The sequence below is a fragment of the Akebia trifoliata genome, chromosome 8 (assembly GCF_017979445.1).
Source record: "Akebia trifoliata isolate Shusen 1 chromosome 8, ASM1797944v1, whole genome shotgun sequence".
Lineage (NCBI taxonomy): Eukaryota > Viridiplantae > Streptophyta > Magnoliopsida > Ranunculales > Lardizabalaceae > Akebia > Akebia trifoliata.
The window spans coordinates 914,815-934,956 of NC_141382.1; the positions used below are offsets into that span (position 1 = coordinate 914,815).

The window sequence follows — 20,142 nt, forward strand, 5'->3', positions numbered from 1 at the left end:
AACAATTGAACATACCCAATGCATCAAAAGCTCCCAAGGGAACGGAATATTGACCTCGAAACATGAATATTTTGGTAATGTATCAGGTATGTATCGATTCATACCATATCGATTTTTCCATTAATCGAAACATTCAATATTTCAAGAGAGCTACTATTGCCTCACCAACTTTTACTAATGCCACACTAATTCCTATATAAATCACCAAAAAAAATTGCACACAGTTGGTGTGGCAATAGCAACTCTCATATTTTAATGGCCATTTTAAGGGATTTTCAACTCGTCTCATTCGAGACTCGTCCGAGTCATTTCAACAGACGATCAGAAAACCGAGTTTGAAACCCACGTGGGAGAAGGGTTTTAGAATTTAGCTCCTCTTATCGTCTGGGCTTTGGCCACTCGTCCTTCCGCGTGTTTCGCAGAGAGAGACAGAGGATCAAAACCAGAGCACCAAAGCAAACCAAACCAGAAAAAATGGAATCCCTCACCAAAATCAGTCACCACCAACACTCTCTGCATCTCTCACTCCATTCCCACTCATCATTCTCAAAACCCATTCTCTCAATCACACCCAAACCCCTCTCACGAACGAAACTGATTCTCAAAGCCTCCTCTATCAATCTCTTTCCAGACCCACAAAACCACCATAAAAAAAAACTATTTGAAACTGTGAAACCGCTGTCCTCCATCCTCAAAACCACCTGTATCGCCATCGCCGCCACCTCTCTTTTCTTCAGCCGTTTCAACAAACCCTCTTTCGCAACTCCCATAGCACAACCCACAGTCGAATCAATCGATGAAGAGGAGAAGAAATCCATACAAGAGAATTTGGATTCTTACCCAGACGAAGTTGAATCCCTTAGATCCCTAATGGAGGTCAAGATCAAGGACAAGAAGCTTCAAGAAGCCATCTCCATAGTCGATCGATTGGTCCAAATCGAACCCTTGGAGAAGCAATGGCCTTTGTTAAAAGCCCATCTCAGGAGCTATAGCGGAGATGTCGAACTGGCGAAAGAAGGGTTCGAAGAGATACTCTCCGAAGACCCACTGTTTGTTGAAGCTTACCATGGCTTAGTAATGACGGCTTCAAAGTTAGAATCGGGTGAGTTAGAGAATGTGATTAAGAGAATTGAGAATGCTATGGAGAGGTGTAAGATTGAGAAAAAGAACGAAGATTTGAGAGACTTTAAGCTTCTTGTTGCCCAAATTAGGGTTATTGAGGGGAATTATATGGATGCATTGAAGGTTTATCAAGAGCTTGTGAAAGAAGAGCCGAGGGACTTTCGACCTTATCTATGTCAGGGGATTATTTATACTTTGCTGGAGAAGAAAGACGAGGCGGAGAAACTGTTCGATAAGTATCGGCGCCTTGTACCAAAGGAGCATCCCTATGCTCAGTATTTTGAGGAAAATATGATGTCAACAAAGGGTTTCTCTCAAATGATGGAGAAACAGCTAATGGGTTCGAAAAGCTGAGAGATTTGGGGTCTTCTTTCTTGTTTTCGAGCAAAAGATCGCGGCTTTAGGCATGGTAAGAGCGATTCATATACAATGAGGTTGTTTTATATTTTTCCTTCTCTGTTTTAGATGATAGTTTTTTTTTTTTTTTTTGTTCATTTTTAGTGGAGTTGGTTACTTTGTAATCTGTGTTTTTAAGAGAGGCATGAATTCAAATTTTGTAGTCAGTTATATATTTACTTGAGTCTTGAAATCTTGGTTATTGGAATTTTTTTTTGAAAAAGGAGGAAGACTTTTTAATTGGGAAGAATAGATGATTGATTTTCTAGTTTGTTGTGATTTGACATGGTGGTTTAAAGTTGTGGGTGCCTCATCTCTTCGAATTTAAATGCCCTTCATTGTCATTTTGTATATTATAGACTAATTACATCGTATTAAGATTGGCCATTCTTTATGGAGTTTGAATGTTGGGCAATCAAGAAACGATGTGTTCATATATTTATTTATTTATTTATTTTTGCTTATTGTGGGTATCCCCACCCTTCGGGTGAGACTAATCCCACGGTCACACGCACCACTCCCTCAGAAAGTCCTACATGCAACTGGTTGAGTTGAGGGTCAACCGGACCCTGGAGGGTGGCCGTGAGGAATTCATAGCTTCGTGGGGTTTCAATCACTTGACCTACCCTTCCTGAGGAGCTTATCAAGGCTCGGCTTGCCACTAGGCCACCCCTTGGGGTTACAATGTGTTCATAAATTGAGTGTAGCAGAGATGGGGATGTTGTGATAGATGAGTGGAAAGACTTAAAAAGATAAAAAAGTGGATTAAGGTAGTTACAACAGATTCATACTTGAATGGATAAAAGACGTGGCTTGAGACATAAGTGAATGGAGGAGCATGATTCATTGACCCAACTCCAAATTTTGACGATAAAGCTTTGATGATGCCGATGATAGAACTACACCATTTGTTCAGAGACTCCAATCAATGACAATTGAAATTCTTTGTTGCGATTCTGATTTTGATTGTGTTATGGATCATTCTAAGAAGTGCTTTTAAAGATAAATATCTCCATTTCAAAATACTATTGGGATGCTTTAACACATTTCGGAGTTGGGTTGGCTCAGCAGTTGTGTATGCTGTGATTTGGAGTTTGTGGGGTTTTGTTTGCTTTAAAAAAGATAGAAATGACCATTTTGTGTCTTGGGATCTTTCCTCTTCTTGGAGATTTTTTTATGCTTAAAGGTTATGGTGGGGTTCCGAAAATTGTGTTACCACTCTGAGACTTTGCTTAGACTCCCACCTTGTATAATTTTGAAAGCAAATGAAAGATTTTGACCTTATACGATATGAAAATAAAGGGACTAATTGTTCCTACTTAATCAGTGATGTGACCTACAAAGAGAAGCAAAAGTGCATCACAAGATCTACCCCTCCATATTAGCTTCTTTGGAAGTGATACATGTTAGCAGAAGAGGATATAATAACTATCCATTGTAGTTCAATACAATGAGGGGCTTATTCAGGATTAACCAATCAGACAGAATTAGTATGCCAGTCACTTCGGTTTGTAGTTTGATCCTGTTCTGCGGTGCTAGATCAATGCCTAGATTGTTTCTGTGATCCTAGCAGGTTGTCTTTTGGCATACTTTTATGTTCCATTTCATACTGCCATCGGTAGTAGCACGAATGTAGCTCTCAATTTGATAGTTGGCTGTATATGTCTTTTTGAAGCCTTGTATTACACCTGTTTATCATAAATAGAGATCAATAAGCATACTAGAGAGAATAGAGATGTTCGTGCCATATTTCTCTCTAGATTTAAACCATTCTTTCTGGGATTGTAAGTTATTTATTTGGTCCTAGGGAACTTATTAGAATGTCTTTGGGCCTAGGGAACTTGTCAGAATGTCTTTGGGCAAGTATACCTTTTTGGAGTGTAGAAAATCATCAAGTGACGTATTTTCAGCTTTAATCCAGGGAGGAACCAATTGGGATGCGGAGTTGATAGTAATCTTCAAAAGATTAGGACAAGGTAGCATCTATTTAAATTGTTATGGAAGGATTTATAATATGTTTCTACATTTATTTTAGAGAGCTTCTGGCGTTAGCAAAAGTTGGTGTGGCAATAGAATCTTTCTTATTTTATTAGAAGACAAATGATCATCCTTTGTGATTGTCTTTGTAGATCTCTTCTGTGGGTGACAAAAACTACAATGATACATAGTTGATTAAGGGCGGCTTAATGAATCTTTGGGTTATTGGAGGGTCAGATAGTGAGTAGATATAGTGATTAAGAGGTGGTAGTGTCTATGGTCCCTTAGGAAGATTGCTGAAGAATACAGATTTGTCAAATATTGGGAATACGAAACTATTGAACTGCAAACACAGATTGGTCAAATATTGCCAACCCTGTTATTACCCAAGCGTTAGCTTGTGGTATGAGAAGACCACACCGGGTTCTTGATTTCCAAGAAACCCTTTCGGGCTTTTGTTGGATTGAAAGAAATGCCAAGAACAACGATCATAATCCACATGGACAAGATGCATGATAAATTCAGTCTTTTTATCACACAATTGCTTCATGCTACATCAGCTGGGGGTGGGGTTTATATAGATACGTTTGCCTTAAATTTTGTTAAACATTTAGAGACAACAAAGATCCCATACTTAATTCTAAATGATTCAACATCCATAAGCTTGTGCCACGTGATTTGAACAAACCAATAAATCTGAAATTTTCATTGCATGTGTCAACATCTCATTCGTGTTGAATGATTTTAGTGTCCAATAAGTGGGGAGTTGAAAAAGCTCAAAATACTTTGGCAAGATTTTATCATTTGTCAAAGCTTTCTCTTTTTTTTTTATTATTATTATTATTTTAAAAATGAGTTGTTTTGGGGTGACACAAAAGGGGATACAGAGGTGACACAATGACGTGGTGGCGCGCGCATAATCGTAGATGCTTTTCCATGAGATACAAGTAAAAAGCATCTACGGTTGTGTCACTCTTGTGTCTCTGTTTGTGTCGTTTCAGCATTAGTCTTTGTACATTTAGAGACAACAAAGGTTTTCTTACCCTTTAATTTTATTTACAAAGAAAATACATGGAACCAAATATAAACATCAATAAGTTTCCATTTTTTTTGCATTTTTAGACATTGAGCCAAACATAAATATTAATTTAATTCAATTAATTTTTTTTTTTTGGCATTTTCAACTCATGTCATACCACTAGAAAACTCATTTTATTCCCAGCCTGCCTTTGTGCCTAGGAGTAGAGTTATAAATTGGGCTTCTGTCTCGCTAACCTGATCCAGTCCAGTTAAAAAAGTAGGGGTCAGGTCTTTGCCGGGCTAGGGCTTATTGCCCAACTAGGGGTGGCAATGGGTTGGGCCGTGTTGAGTTAAGGTTGTCATGAAAATGTATCAAACCCAAACTCGACTCATTTAATAATCGTGTCAAAAACGTAAATCATAACCCAATACATTTTTTAAATAGGTTACCTAACCCGACCGATGTAACCTGTTTAATAAAATTCTAATCGTAATTGAAAAAAATATGTTTCTTTTACAGTGTCAAAAATAAAATATCATTACTAAAAATAAAGTCACACGGCTATAAATCAATATCAACCAACATAAATTAAGTTTCGTTGCCAAATGGATCACCAAATTGGGAATCAAATACTATAACTTCTAGATTTAAATGAAAACCTCATATTGAAATATAAATATAAATATAAATATAAAAAAATAACTTAGTAAGGAAAGTGTTTTTTTTTTCTTTCCCAGATTAAAAGTTTAATAATTAATTATTTGAAAAGTATGTCAAAACACCTTTTATATTTTATAAAATTTGAAAAAAAGTATTTTGAAAAAGTTCTACAAAATTCAAGAAAAAAAAAAAAAGTAAAAAGAGGGGGTAATTTAGAAAATCCTTAAATAATTGTTGATATTTGAGATACCTCTTATGTTTCATGATTTAAAACGACACATTAATAACAAAATAAATAAATGTGTTAAAATAGGTAAAGCGGGTTAACATCCTTAACCAAATCCAACCCATTTAATAATTGTGTTAGACGGGTCAACACTATTATGATCCAAACCCACTAATTTTGTGTCATTTTTTCCTAGAAAAAATATGTTTAATTAATTGTGTAATTTTATAAGAAAAAATAACTAAACTCATTTATTGCGTTATTAGGGATTCTCTAACTACTACAAGCAGGCATAATGATATAAATTATTGATTGGAATGGTGTCTATAAATCTGTTTAAAAGATTCGGCTTACTACACTTGACAAAATGCTGGTGTTACTGATTGGCGATGAGCAAACGATATAATCTTGATTTTACTTATAATACCCAAAATACCCTCCCAAAGAGTGTAATTTTCTAAACACAAAAATTTGTTAGCTAATCTCTTGTGGATTTTTGACTCCTCATTAATCTTCAAGTTCTAACGTAAAACTTTGTTTCCTCTTCTTTAAATTTAAGACATCTCCATCAACCTTCACACCTTACAAACAAGATAGGATTCTAGGAGTAAAAGATAATGGATTTTCACGTAATTTTTTTTTTTCTTCAAGAGGTCGAAGTCGATGGATTAAAGATGCGGTTTAATGAGTTAAAGAACTTGAAGATGATGATATTTTAGTGAAAAAATCAAGATTTTCTTCAAAAAGTAGAAATTGATGAATTGAAAACTAGGTCGATTAGGTTACAGAGTTTGAAGATGACTAGTTTTTTTTGAGAAAAATCACAATTTTTGGAAGTTGAGCTTCCATCACTTACTCTCTAGAATTATATGATGATGTGTTGATGAAAATTAATGTTTTCCAGCTGATGACACACCCCTTGATTTCAGTCTGGCATGAGAGACTAACATAAAATGACTAAATTACCCTCATCTTCAATAAAAATAAAAATAAAAATAAAAATCCTCTGAAAGACTGAAACCAAGGGGTATGTCTGATAAGAACTCTCTCAAAACTAAAACTTGGGTGGCCTAAAAAGAGTCTTGTTTGATATATTAAAAATTTGGACCACCAAGACAGTGCATATATGGGTCATACGCCAACTCATAATGAAGACAACATAATCACTGGGACCATATGCACCGCCCCAAGTTATTATATTACACTCACACACCTAAGAATAATTCACTTTTTCCAAATTTCCCAATTCTTTTTGGCCATCAAAGTAAAGTTTCTTAGTCAAACAAACTTAAAAGTTACCAAAACATCAAAACCTAATCAGTGAAATTAGATAGAATTCTTCTTGCTTCTAGACCCAAAAAAGCTACCCTTATATATGACGTTTCAACCTTGTCCTCCAAATATGAAAAAGAAGCAAAAGCTTCCAAAATCTCAAAAGCAAAAGAAAGAAAAAAGGAGTCCAAGAACATTAATAAAGTTAAACTACCTTGCTGTCATCATCATTTGATGGAATGTGTGGAGGCACATAGATAAAAAGTTGTGATTAATTATTGATCATTCTGATCCAAATAACCATCCCATTGTCCATGGAAATAGAAAAAAATAAAAAATGTGTACAACTCTTCTGGTCACTTTGAGGAATGAGGACCCACCATGGTCACATGTACACTGCATAAAACATCAACAACTAACATGAAAAAAATTAAAGAAGCTCATGATGTGATTCAGAGTTTGTCTTGAAATAATGCTTTACCCCCTAAATATCTAGTCCATTGTTGCCTGATGTGCTCTAATGCATTTTAGGGAGAATTGGCCAATTGTGGGTTCGAATGGCATTTCACCCCAAACACAATGCATCTGTTGATTCGGACCTTCGCTTAGTTTCACTATAGCTTCATCCTGGTCATGGATAAATCATCGAGGATTAGAGATCATCTGGACATGGGACGGCTCAATGTATATGATTTTTCATTTTACGATAGACAAGCATGTCTTACAATTGTTGAACCAGTTGCCGCAGTTATTTATTTGATCATGGACTCCAATATATATAGGGTCTTGTTCGGTAGACACTGTTAGAGAAACAACACAGAGCCAATGCTTTTATCCTATATGACTTAAAAGTTTCAGATTTGATTGATTTTTTTATGAGGATGATCTCTATGATGAGGAGATCATCATAAAAAAAATAAATAAATAAATAAAATCAGTCCAATCTGAAACTTCTATCACCATCAAAAGTGATTTAGAATTGTGAATCGTTGACTTTTTTTATCATTAATTTGTAAACCATTTTTAATGGGGTTAGAAATTTCAGATTGGACTGATATATTTTCATATAGGAAAGAAATTTACTTTCATGTATCATCCATTATTTAAGCTGCATGTCTTATTCATCAGGGAAGAAGGACCATAGAATTTTGAAGAAATTCACTAAAAGTGACTTGATGGAATGGTTTGGATTTTTTGTTTTTTGTTTTTGACAAAAGAGAACCCAAGTAAATAGCTTTGCAGGTTAAATGGCGAACTAGGATTGTAGAGGATGACGAGACGACGACAACGATGATAGCTTATATCCCATATCATATTGTTATGATCTCACAGATTGAATCCGTAATCCTCAAATTTGGGGCCCTACATATACGCATGCTAGGAAATTGGTGCTCTCAATCTAAAGTAGTTGTCTGCCATGCATGTAAAAATGTCTCACTTTGAACATATAGATTAATTTATCAAGTGTTTTACCAAAACAGCCATATATTCATCGAAATCATCGACCCAACCACCCTTTTAAAATATTCATAAAAAGGGTGATATATCAATTTTGGTATTTATTTATTTTTACCAAAATGGGTATCTATCGCACGGACATTAAACTAAATTTACCTTTATACCCTTATGTTCAACTTGAAATAAATCCTAAAGGAGTAAAATCACAAATGCCAGTACCTATTTTGGGAAGAATCAATAAATACCAAATTGGGTATATGACCCTTTTAATAAATATCTTTCACCATTTTTGCACTTTTCTTTGTTATCATTTTTACCCCAAAGTCTAAATTATGTGTGATGAAGTTTTTCATGCTGTGTTTGTCTCTGTTATTATGATATCCTAATCACGGTGTAAGATACTTTATCCACTAATTTAGCGTTTGTCGAAAAAAAAAAAATTAATTTAACAAATCCAATATGAGAATTGCATAACTTAAAAATCCTATATATAAAATTAAGAAAAGGAAATCCCACTAAAAGACTAGAATTCCCCTTTCCCACGTCTCTCCCTTTCCACATCTCTCAAATTATAACAAAAGTCTTATCATAACTAAAAAAGAAAACCATTTTTCTTACAACCTTAGTAAGATCTCAAATCTTACTAAAGGTCATTAGACCCACATGGATTACTACATTAGCAAATCAACACCACAAAATTTCATGAAAAACTTTGATTAAAATAATATTTAAAAAAGAAAGATTATTTTGAGCTTCATCCAAGATTTTGAAAATGGATGGCTATTGAACTCTCAAATCCAAGGGTAAAATTCAATGGTATACAATAACTTTTTTTTTTTTTAATTTATTTTTTCAAAGTTGTTAAATTTTTTTCCTCTACATCCCTATGCCATTGGATCATGTTTTTGAATGCTAGAATGTGAACTCACGTTATGATTTATAATCTTATATTTAGATCCATCTAAAAAAGATAGGGGAAATTATAATATAAAAAACCTAACTAAACAATTATTTATAAAAAAAAGTACTAATTTTTTTATAAATAATTGTTTAATTAAGTTTTTTTTATTTTTATTTTTATAATTTCTCCAAAAAGATAATCTATTATGACTAAAGTAATTAATCAACATTTTATTGGGTTTCATGTTATTTTAGGCTACTTAAATATGAAATGTAAAAGAAAAAAAAAACAAAGAGTAAGGATAAAATTGTTTTACAAAACAAAAATCCTTGATTGAGAAAATAATGAAAATCCTGTCACAATTTTAGCTTTTTTTAAGGGACATTGAAAAGAGTAAAAAATGGACAAAAAAATTAGTTGTTAAGATTTTACTTTATGATATATATTTTGTAGTTAAAATTTTATATAAAATACATCTTTAAATAATTTATTGCATTAGAATAGACTTTCATTGATATCCGACAAACAACATGTAGACTGATTCTATGTTAGGATCAATGTTGGACAAACAACTTTGAAGCTAATCTGACCAAGGTTTATTATCACGGGATGAAGGAAAATCTAATTCAAGATACATAAAATGTAATTTAATGCGACCAAACAGACTCATATTTATCGTAAGGAAAATCATAGTATCATCCATTTCCCATCCTCCTTAGGTCCAGACCGTTGGATGTAATCAAGATCAGTATTGTGTGAATCCCACAACCATGGACCACGAGTGGGGATGGTGGTTAAGGGGTTGTGCTAACATGTTAGGTAGGAAAAAAGAGATAACTTTATATACAAGTTGTGTATCATCGAAGAAAAAATATTTTTTGAGAAAAAAAAGAGTTTTCTTGTATTTGATTGAACTTAGGAAAATATCAAAAAGAAAGTTGATTTCGAGAATATTTTTTCTGTGAAAATGTGCAATTATGCACATCCAAATCGTATTATCTACCAAAAATCACTTTTCAATCGATTTTCTCATGCAATCATAGATACGGACCTTAAAATAAATTATGTAACTAATAAAAAAAGGTTATGGTTAATATGTTACTTTAAAGTGAGAAAGTAGAATAAATCCAAACAAGTTCTTGTCTTTTTATTTTATAGCATTAGAGATGTGGATTAGGATAACCCTAAATAACATTGGATTCTATTCGATTTAGAATATTAAACAACTCCTAATAATTCACACACAAACCCTAATGGAGTTAATTTTACAATTGGCTTTTTTCCTCTATTTAAGAGTAAGTCGAGTTGAAGGACCGCGATGTTGAGGATGATTGAGATGGCCAGAATTGTGCATTCTTCACCCTCGAGACACTTGCTAGAACGCCCAAAGGCGTCACATCCCCGATCACCGTTACCTTCTTTGCCGCAAAGTCTATGTTGAATGACGTCACTCCTGCTCACATTTGCAAATAACATACACAATAAGCCCAACTTTTTACAATAACAAAATAAAATTATTCAAAAGATTTGGGTTTGTTAAAAGAATTTTATCCTTCTATTCCATTATGTTCAAAGCCAAGCCTTCTGATAGCCCAACGTTCTCAGTTATTAACAAGGATTTTGATTAATCGTCTGACCAATCATAATATTGCTAAATAATATCTTATGTATTAAGGATATGTTAAAGATATGTTTGGTTTATGCAAAATTTTTTAAAGGGTTGTTGGATAAGGGGGAGAAAATTATTTTTCTATTTGAATTAATAAAAAAGAGAGAATATATAGCCACACCAAATTTTCTAATTGCACACAAATTTCTGAAACTACATATCACACACCAGATAAAGAAAAAGACAAGATTTTTTTTTGAGCACAAAAAAAAAAAAAAAAAATGGAAGAAGAGGAACCCAAAAAAAAAAAAAAAGGAGCAAAACGAACCTTCAATTTCTTTCTTGATCACTCCCTTACTCTCAGAACCAGCTCTTTTAGAGTTCAAAGAAATTTTCTTCCTTGGTAAATTAAAAAGAAAAAAATCCTTTGAAGAAGAAGAAATTGAAATTAAAGGGATAATTGTTTGGTGTGTTATATAGAAATTTGGTGTGGAAATATTAGCTTTGAAAAATGCCTTTTAGAGCACTCCATGCTACATCCAAACAGACCTTTAGAGATTATTCCTTGTTTTTTTTTTTTCCTGAAACTGCTTAAATTACCTTGCATTCTAGAAATGTGTTTCCTCACTTTCCCTTCACAGCCTTTGCAGTGTAAAGAAACCCTCAAAACCACAACCTGCCAAAACTCTTTCAGGTCACAATAATAATAATAAAGAGATTCTATTGCCACACCAACTTTAACTAACAGCACTCCAATCCATATGTAAATCACCGTAGAATTCACAAACATCTTGGAATGCTGTTAGTAAAATTTGGCATGGCAATAGAAGCTCTCTAATAATAATAATAATAAAAAATAAATTTGTACTAATTTTTATAACAAAAGAGAGAGAGAGAGAATTTAATTTGAAAAAAAAAACCTGGTCAGGAGATCTAGTTGAAGAAGAAGGTTTCAAAGCAGGAGATTCATCATCTGCCTTAACAAACCAAGGTTTAGCCGGTTGGACCGGAACCAATGAAGCAATCGGGTCCAACACAGAAACCGGTTCGAATTCCGATAACACGTCAAAGACAGGAGTTTCACTCAAGAGATATCGAGACGACCCAGGAGGGCTAATAAGGTCATTTGACTTTTTTGAACTCTTCCTACTCTTTTGATGGTAAGATTTATTAGTAGGCTTTGTGGATGGTTGAGAATTAGAGGAAGAAGGAATAAGCGCTCTAGCTGCTCTTCGACCGTCTCTGAGGTGTGGGTTGTGTCGGTCTATGGCTCGACCGCCATGGCGAACCATGGACCGTTGGTCCATGTTCACACATATGGCTGTTGAAGCTGGAGATGAACAGAAGAGATCGATTCCTTTCATTTGTCTTCGAAAGTGATATTAGCTATCAAGAAGAGAATTAGAGAAGATGGTTTTAAACTTTTAATGCCATGAGTGAGAGAGAAAGAGAGATGAGTATTGAGAAAGTATCACTCGGCTGGCCCACTATTATTAATTTTAGAATAAAATAAGTTTTAGAGGATATATGACGTCATTGCTTTGATATTGTTTCAACTCAACTCGGATGAGTCAAATAAAAATATATTAATTTATAAACATTTTAATATTTAATTTAAAAAAAAATTATTTTTCATTCTCTATAAAAATGTATTATATATAAGTGTAATGATTTTCTGATACCCCCCCCCCCCCCCTTTGACACACACCCCCATCACAGACAAATGATCTACGGTTCTATGATGGGTGCATGTCAGATGGGGCGTCATATTATCACAACTCTATATAAGATACCAACTAATCTAGTTGGTAAAATCTATTGATGATGATACCATAGTCTTTAGCATGATCTAAAATATTGGAATGTATACATATCGATATTGGTCCAGATCAATATAAAACATTGGCCTCGAAATAGTGAATGTATTTGGTTTATATCGAATGTATAGGTTGATATCGAATCGATATTCTCATTAATCGAAACATTTAATCGATACGATATTTTAAACCATGGTCCTTAGTTCATTTCTAGTCGCCACCATATTATTTATCTATTTATTAAAAATAAAATAAAATTGGTCTAACATTTGATGTGATTCCATCATTTTGTATAAGTTGATTTTATCTAATTTGTGAACCGAGTCACCTTGAAATACAATTAAGTTGAGTCAACTCATCCAAATGTTGAGTCAATTTGACAGAGTAAACTATGCCTTCGTTCACTTCTTTATGGGATGAGTATTAGAAATTTTGAAAGTCCAATGGAACCGTTGAGATGGTTGAGAAATTTAGGTTCCATGGGATCAGTTTTCCTAACAAATGAACCATAAAATTTTCTAAGGGAAGGGATGTTAATGAATTCAGAGAAAATATTTTCAGGTTAAAAAAAACTTTTTGATAAAATATATCCCTAGATTTTAAAAAAATTGTAAAAATAAGAGCAGTACAAATCGCTAGGAATTATGTATTTTCTTCTCCAACTCATATTTCTTGACATAAGTGCCACATGGCATGACAATAATATCAAACTTATTGGTCATTCCTTTGGACTAGATTTAACTAAAGGAAAATGCTGGAATGACACAGATGGAGACACAAAGATGACAAAAATGAAGTGATGACGTGCACATAGCCGTAGATGCTTTTTATTCGTGTCTCGTGGAAAAGCATCTATGGTTATATGTGGACCACCACATCATTGTGTCACCCCAGCATGACTCCTAACTAAAAGTATGTCATTTTAGGAATCTTTATGCCATCTGATTGGAACTCGCATGGGCTTCTTTAATGCATTTGTATGTATGCTTGTTAAGACTCGCGCAAGTGGAGAGAGAGATCTTCAAAGGTAGTTTTCATCATTTATGTTGTTTGGTGAAATATACGATTCTTGATTAGGATTGAATCGATAACTTATCAAGTCGATTTTAAATCAATTATTTTCCAATAGATAATGACCAATCCAATTATGTGTTTAGGAAGTGTCAACTTAGCTAACTGGTAAGGAGTGCTATTGATACGACTCCCCGACGTGCCATACTCAACCGACTCCCCTAACATGGGGTGTGCCAGAACCATAGATCATTTTTATGTCTCGGGATATACAATCACACATTCCCATAAGTATGTGCAGTTGTGTGTCTCAATGAAAGAAAATTTATCGTTCTGACACACCGCACATCAAGGAATCGATTGAGTATGTCATGTGGGGGTGTCAAATTATCACGACTGAATGATAAGATATGTAGAGTGTTGTTCCCACACCCTAGGCCTAAATCCTCTTGAAGTCAACTTTATTTACTAACCACTAACCTTATACCTATCAAAAAATTATGTGTTGAAATTATATTCTTCTTAAATTGAATCGGATTGGATTAAGATGGTCTAAAAATATTGATTTTTCAGGTAGGATTGGGCATTTGATTTTGGTTTAATAAATTCCTTATCAGATCAGTTCGGATTTGTTAAAATCCGATTTGATTATGCCCAATTTTTTGGTCTATTATTTCATCCCAAAATTTGCCAATTTTTTTTAAAAAAAAGAAACTTTTCCAAATTAACAAAATTTGTCCGAGTTATTATATAATTGTAATCGACAAAACCAATTCATGGACAAGGTGATGAGGCCTAGGATATTTAATGTTGAAGGGGTCAAATGTTATTAATTGTCAAAGAAGATTGATGACTCAATGATCTTGATTGATCTAAAGGTGGTCCATCATAATTTGTCATACTTTTTGAGTGGAGAATAGAATCGGATTGTTAGGGAACAAATGCCCGATTTGATTCGATACTCATTTCTTTCTTCATATATATATATATGTTTTTTTTTTTTTAATATAAAAAAAAATTAAGATAAGATGAATGAAAGAAAGGAACAAAAAGCTACTTTTTCTCCTCCCATTATCTCTACTTCTCATCCGCAAACTAATCGAATCTGATGCGTTTATGCGACTTCCTGTCTTTTAATTCCTTTATATATCTCCTCACATTGTTGTTTTCTCTCTCTCTCTCTCTCTCTCTCTCTAAACAATTTCTAATGTTTAATTGGTCTCACTGAAACCATTAGTTTTTTATCACGCGTTTAAAGATGTAGGCCTTTTGTTAATATTAATAGAATGAGTCTCTCTCTCTCTCTCTCTCTCCCCCTGATACTTATTGGATTGAAACCTTGTCATATTGAGGTTTAATCGGATCTTAATATTATGATTTAAATCTATTCGATAACAATCAAATCATGTATGATTATATTATTTTAGGGTGAATAATTATTTTGTGAGCTGAAAATGAACTATTTATGATTCTGGTCACTTTTCATTTTAATTATTAAAATATAAATAATTAAATTTTCATTAAAAAAAAAATTGAGAACAAAGTGACTATTTCTAAGGTTTAAAGTGACTTCAAACCTGCAAAATAGTCTCTTTAAAATCCTCTGAATTTGTTATCGTTCACGATTTGCTAATTAATATGACCAGTGAGTCAGAATTGTAAATTCACCAAAAGTTGATCACTTTTTCGTAAAGATCTAGTTTTATTTTTAATCAAGATATCTGTCTATTTGGGGTGTTTAGAACACACAACTAATTCTCAGGGCATATACAATCTCCTCCCCCACATGCATTAGGAAATTTTTGGGATAAATCGTTGAGTGTGACCTCTAAGGGAAGATTCAAACTCAAGACGTTCACTTCCCAAGATGTAGTGTTGGCCATCTCACCAATCTTTGGCGTTGATCAAATCCAATTTTACGTAAGATTTAAATAAATATTTTATATTTAAATAAACTAAAATATATAATTTATCAAGTGCTCAAATCTGGCCCAATCGGTTGGTAACATGGTTTTGAAATGTGGATTTGGTGTTGGCCATGTATGGTTCGAACCAATTGATCCCAACTTGGTCAATCCAAGATTCAAAAGATTCAAATTTAATTGATAGCTTACATTTATATATTTTTTTAAAATGAGTTTGTGAATTATGAACTATTTTAATAGAAGATGATACAATCACATAATCTCAATTATATAAACAATTAAATTCTTAAGAATACATTTATATAATTATAAAACAAACAAGCAAACATCTCAACCGGTACAAACCAATTTGAATTATTGAGTTTTCAAAAGAATACCCTTTGACCTTTGACATATGCTCCCATATGCCTGCTGGAGTGGCATGTGCTAGAATTATAATCCTTTCCTCAAGATACATAACTGCACATATTTATGGAGATGTACAATTGTGTATCCCGAGAAAAATCCATGATTCTAACTCACACCACGTCAAGTAGTGTATGTCTGAGGGGGCGTCGGAAAATCAAAACTTTTTTCAAAAAATCAGCCAATTTGCATTAGTTTTGGTTTGAATCAATGAGAACGTGTACTCACAATAGCAAATGGTACTTACCCAATTTTTGAATTTGATGGAGTTTTAAAATTATGGTTATCAATTGTAGGGTCATCAATGAGTCCCCAATTAATTGAACCCCATGGGATTGGTCTAGTGACAAGTCGAACCTTGATAAGCTCCTAAGGAAGGGTAGGTCAAATATTCAAAACCCCACGAAGCTATAAATTTCTTGGGACCACCCTCTAGGGTCCAGTTGACCCTTGACTCAACTAGTTGCACGTAGGACTTTTCAAAGGGGCAGTGCGTGTGATCGTGGGATTAGTCTCACCCAAAGGGTAGGAATACTCATGATAAGAAAAAAAAAAACAACAAACCACCCAATTAATTGGAACTAAACTAAAATTAAAATCAATAAGGTGATTTTAGGTCCTTTTATTTTTATTTTTATTGGAATTAATTGTATCCGGTCTCTTGGAATCCAACTGATTAAGAAGATAGAAATGGAGAGTTGGCACCATTTAAAGAAAACAATTTTGACGGTTCCGATTCTGATTCCATTGAGAACCAAGAAAAATTAAAGGTTATAGTCTAATTCCTAGGAACCTAATCGGTGTAGACCCATCGACATCCATAATTGAGTTGTGCACATACGATGTTCTTTTCCGTGGCCCTGATTATTTTACATTCTTTTACTCTATTTAATGATTCTAAGCATGTTTGAATTAAAAAAAATAATAAATCAATTTGATAATTATTACTTAATTGACCCTGATTATTTTACATTCTTTTACCCTATTTAATGATTCTAAGCATGTTTGAATTTACAAAAAAAAAAAAAAAAAAAAATCAATTTGATAATTATTACTTAATTATAATAAGAAATGTTGATTTCCACCAGTAAGTATGGATGTTGATTGGTCCCTATCAATGTCGGGGAAAGTCATTAAACGTGTCATTTGATAAATGGGAGTAGCTACGGTGGAGAAAAGCTTTTATGTCTTTTGACAAAAACCAGAGTTATTCAATTATTTATTGGGTCCAGTTCAATAGCCAATAAGGTAGCAAGAGTGTTTTGTCTTATGTTGGTTAAAAGTTTCGAAATAAATTGATACTTTGAAGAGATGATAATCATAAAAAATTAATTTATTCGAGAAAACCTTTAGATTTTAAGTATAAATCAATAAAAATATAAATAATCTCACAAGATATAAGATATACGTGATTTTGTCAAAATATAGACTTACATTCACAGGTGAAAACGACGATTTTACTATAATAATCAAAGAAGAACATGCTTATAATTACTCTCTGACTCTCGCATATCTATCTAACCTATCTAGGATTTCATCTCTTATCTTTTATATATTTAATATTACAAAGAGGATATACGAATCGTTAGCGGATCATCAAATGATCTGGGTTGAATACACGACAACTCTTCATATACAAAACTAGAAGACATAACCCAACACAGCTCATTTTGAAACTTCTAACCCCAAGTGAAAAGTGAGAACCGTTAATTTTTACTGTTAATTTATAAATCACTTTAACTTATATAGGACAAAACTTTGACCTCCGTTTGATATTGAGCTTAGGGCTGTTAATGTGAGTGACCCACGCTTGACCCATCTAACGGTCTGTCTGGGCAAACCCGATATGCCCTATAAAATTTTTTGGATTCCACACATAAGTCTTTGAATTTTGCAAAACGATTAAATAGATGAATTAATCACTGATTTGCCAATTGACTCCCCATCGACACTTCAATCTAAAGATTTTATTTTCTTCAACACTGGTTGACTCAATCGAGTTTATGAAAACTCTGGACTAATATTTCCAAAAATTGGACAAGTCATCTCATACGAGTCAATGAATAGATGATTCACATTGACTTTCTCACCCAATAGCCTCGATGATTTGGTTGACTCACACCAATCATCTTGATCCCGGATGAGTTTTTAAATCATGTTAGAAATTATGAATTTTAAGATAAGTAAAATCAAGATAGAACAAATGACGAAAATAAATGCATCAAGGAAAGTGAACATTATGATGATCTAAGTTTAAGACTCCGAAAGGAGAATGGGAAGCCCGAAAAAGACAAAATTTGAAGTACTAATATGATCCATGGTTTCGAAACTCAGTTTGACGCCTGGTCTCGTTCATGGATGAGATTACTTGGTGTATACTTATTTATTCATATATATATAATATAATTATAAATTTTTATAAAATAAGGTAGATTAGAAGACGTTTAATCATAAAATCATTTTTTTTAGATAATAAATATTTAAAAAATTAATTTTTTAAAAGTTAAGTATACCAAATCCCAGTTGATTCGGATGAGTTTTACTGGTTCAGACGAGATTTTGAACATATAAATCTCGTTTGAGTCATCTTGTTTGTTTTGTGAGATTTTGCACGTGAGATGCCTTGTCTATCCATCTCGTTCATGGACGATGTCAGAATGAATTAGGTGAGTTATCTTGGTCTCGGACAAGATTTAAAATCATTATAACATTTAACGGTGAAGTAATAATTATATTGTAGGTGACAATGACAATGAGAATGATGATCCTCTTATTTTTCTCCCGTTGTTCGATTTTGTTTACTATTTTCTCTAATCTCCTCCTTTATCTTTTATGTTCTTTCCCTTTACTACTATTTTTTTTAATGAATCCATCAACCTCTTCCCAATCTGATTTTTTAAGAGGGCCAAAACATTTAAGATACAATAAATAAATAAATAAACAAACAGATTTAAAAAAATTAGTCGAGAGTATGATGAGAAATAAAAAAAGAAATATCGAAAATTCAAAATCGTGTATGAGACTTTGATCAAGGCCCATAACCCTAAATAAATAACTTATATTATACTTTTATTTATAATATTTTATAGCTATATTTATAAATTAAGATATGCTGGCTTGCCCAACTTCAAAATAGGTCGAACATCTTCAGGGTTGGGTCGGGTCTGGACACAACTAATTTTATTGGGCCTGGTCCATTCTGACTATTACGCGGGCCAGGTTTGGGTTAGGATTTTAATGTCTGATCCAGACCTGATCCGCGCTGACCTCTCTAGAGGGAAAGATACCCATTTCTTTAATCCTTTTCAGCAGTCAAATATATCAAATTCGTTTACTAGTTCATGGTATCTTGATTGTTTGTTGTATAGCAAATTACAGGCTTAATGGACTCGAAAATATAAAGTAGGCCCATTACTGGATCATTGTCCTTGATAATGATTTTCTTCTGGTGGGCTTTGCCTGTTTTAGTTCTTGGGCCAGACTTGTTATAAATGGGCCTGAAATTAGGGCTGTCATGGATTGGGTTCTGATTGGAATTTGAAAATTTAAAATGTCTTAAAAAAGATCTAGGGGCAGAATTGAAATTTTAAAAGGGTTTCTCTGCACTTTTGGAGAGAGAAAACTCACCGTTTTACTCCTCTCCAATTCTTTCATTTCTCTCCCTACTAAACAATCCAAACAAGAGAAATGGAAAGAAATTCATTTATTTTCTCTTCTTCTCTCCATTTCTCTCAGTCCAAACACAACGTTGAGGTCATTTATCATCAGTTTAAAAGAGAAGACAATAGTCAAGGAGACAAAACTTTCAATTTGGAAAAACTTTTTAATTTATAATGGGTTGGTTCGGGAATTTTCTAAAAAGTTTGTGCTATTTTGATAATTTCCCCTCCATTAGTTTGTAAATATTATGACACATGTATGCTAAAACACATCCTTAACATAAATTTTGTGGGTCGGATAAACGAATAGCGAAGTCTTTTGTTATTCAAATGAGTTCATATCTATTTTACTTTCTCCATCTATGTACTTTGGGTGTTTCTATCACTTTTTTAGAATCTTCAATTTAAATGTTTCTTCTAATTGGGCCTGAAAATCTTAGCCCAATTCGAGTTTGTTGGCAAAATGATGTCAAGGTTCAATCCTAGTTTGGCCGGCATGTATAAAATAAAAATATATAATATATTATAATTACAATTAATAGATTTCTTTTCCTTAAAAAAAGAAATTCAAATTATTGGGCTGCATGACGGGCCTAGTTCCCAAGCTTGAGTCTAGCCGAAAACCTAAATAGGTCAAGTAACACTACTTAAATCCAGTCCATATATTGGGTCATGCAGGCCGA

General features: G+C 33.3%; 2 protein-coding genes across 2 annotated transcripts; one reads left to right on the forward strand and one right to left on the reverse strand.

The window, feature by feature from the left end:
- Positions 1 to 392: 392 nt before the first annotated feature.
- On the forward strand, positions 393 to 1,786 carry LOC147395284 (protein SLOW GREEN 1, chloroplastic-like). Its single transcript, XM_086451664.1, has one exon. It carries the CDS (start codon positions 475 to 477, stop codon positions 1,474 to 1,476), a length of 1,002 nt encoding a protein of 333 aa, XP_086307790.1. The 5' UTR covers positions 393 to 474; the 3' UTR covers positions 1,477 to 1,786.
- Positions 1,787 to 10,202: 8,416 nt separating this feature from the next.
- On the reverse strand, positions 10,203 to 12,077 carry LOC147395285 (protein SODIUM POTASSIUM ROOT DEFECTIVE 2-like). Its single transcript, XM_086452731.1, has 3 exons — positions 11,563 to 12,077; positions 11,243 to 11,318; positions 10,203 to 10,486 (listed from the first exon to the last, which is right to left on the reverse strand). Exons 1-3 carry the CDS (start codon positions 12,004 to 12,006, stop codon positions 10,323 to 10,325), a joined length of 684 nt encoding a protein of 227 aa, XP_086308857.1. The 5' UTR covers positions 12,007 to 12,077; the 3' UTR covers positions 10,203 to 10,322.
- Between the last annotated feature and the right edge of the window lie 8,065 nt (positions 12,078 to 20,142).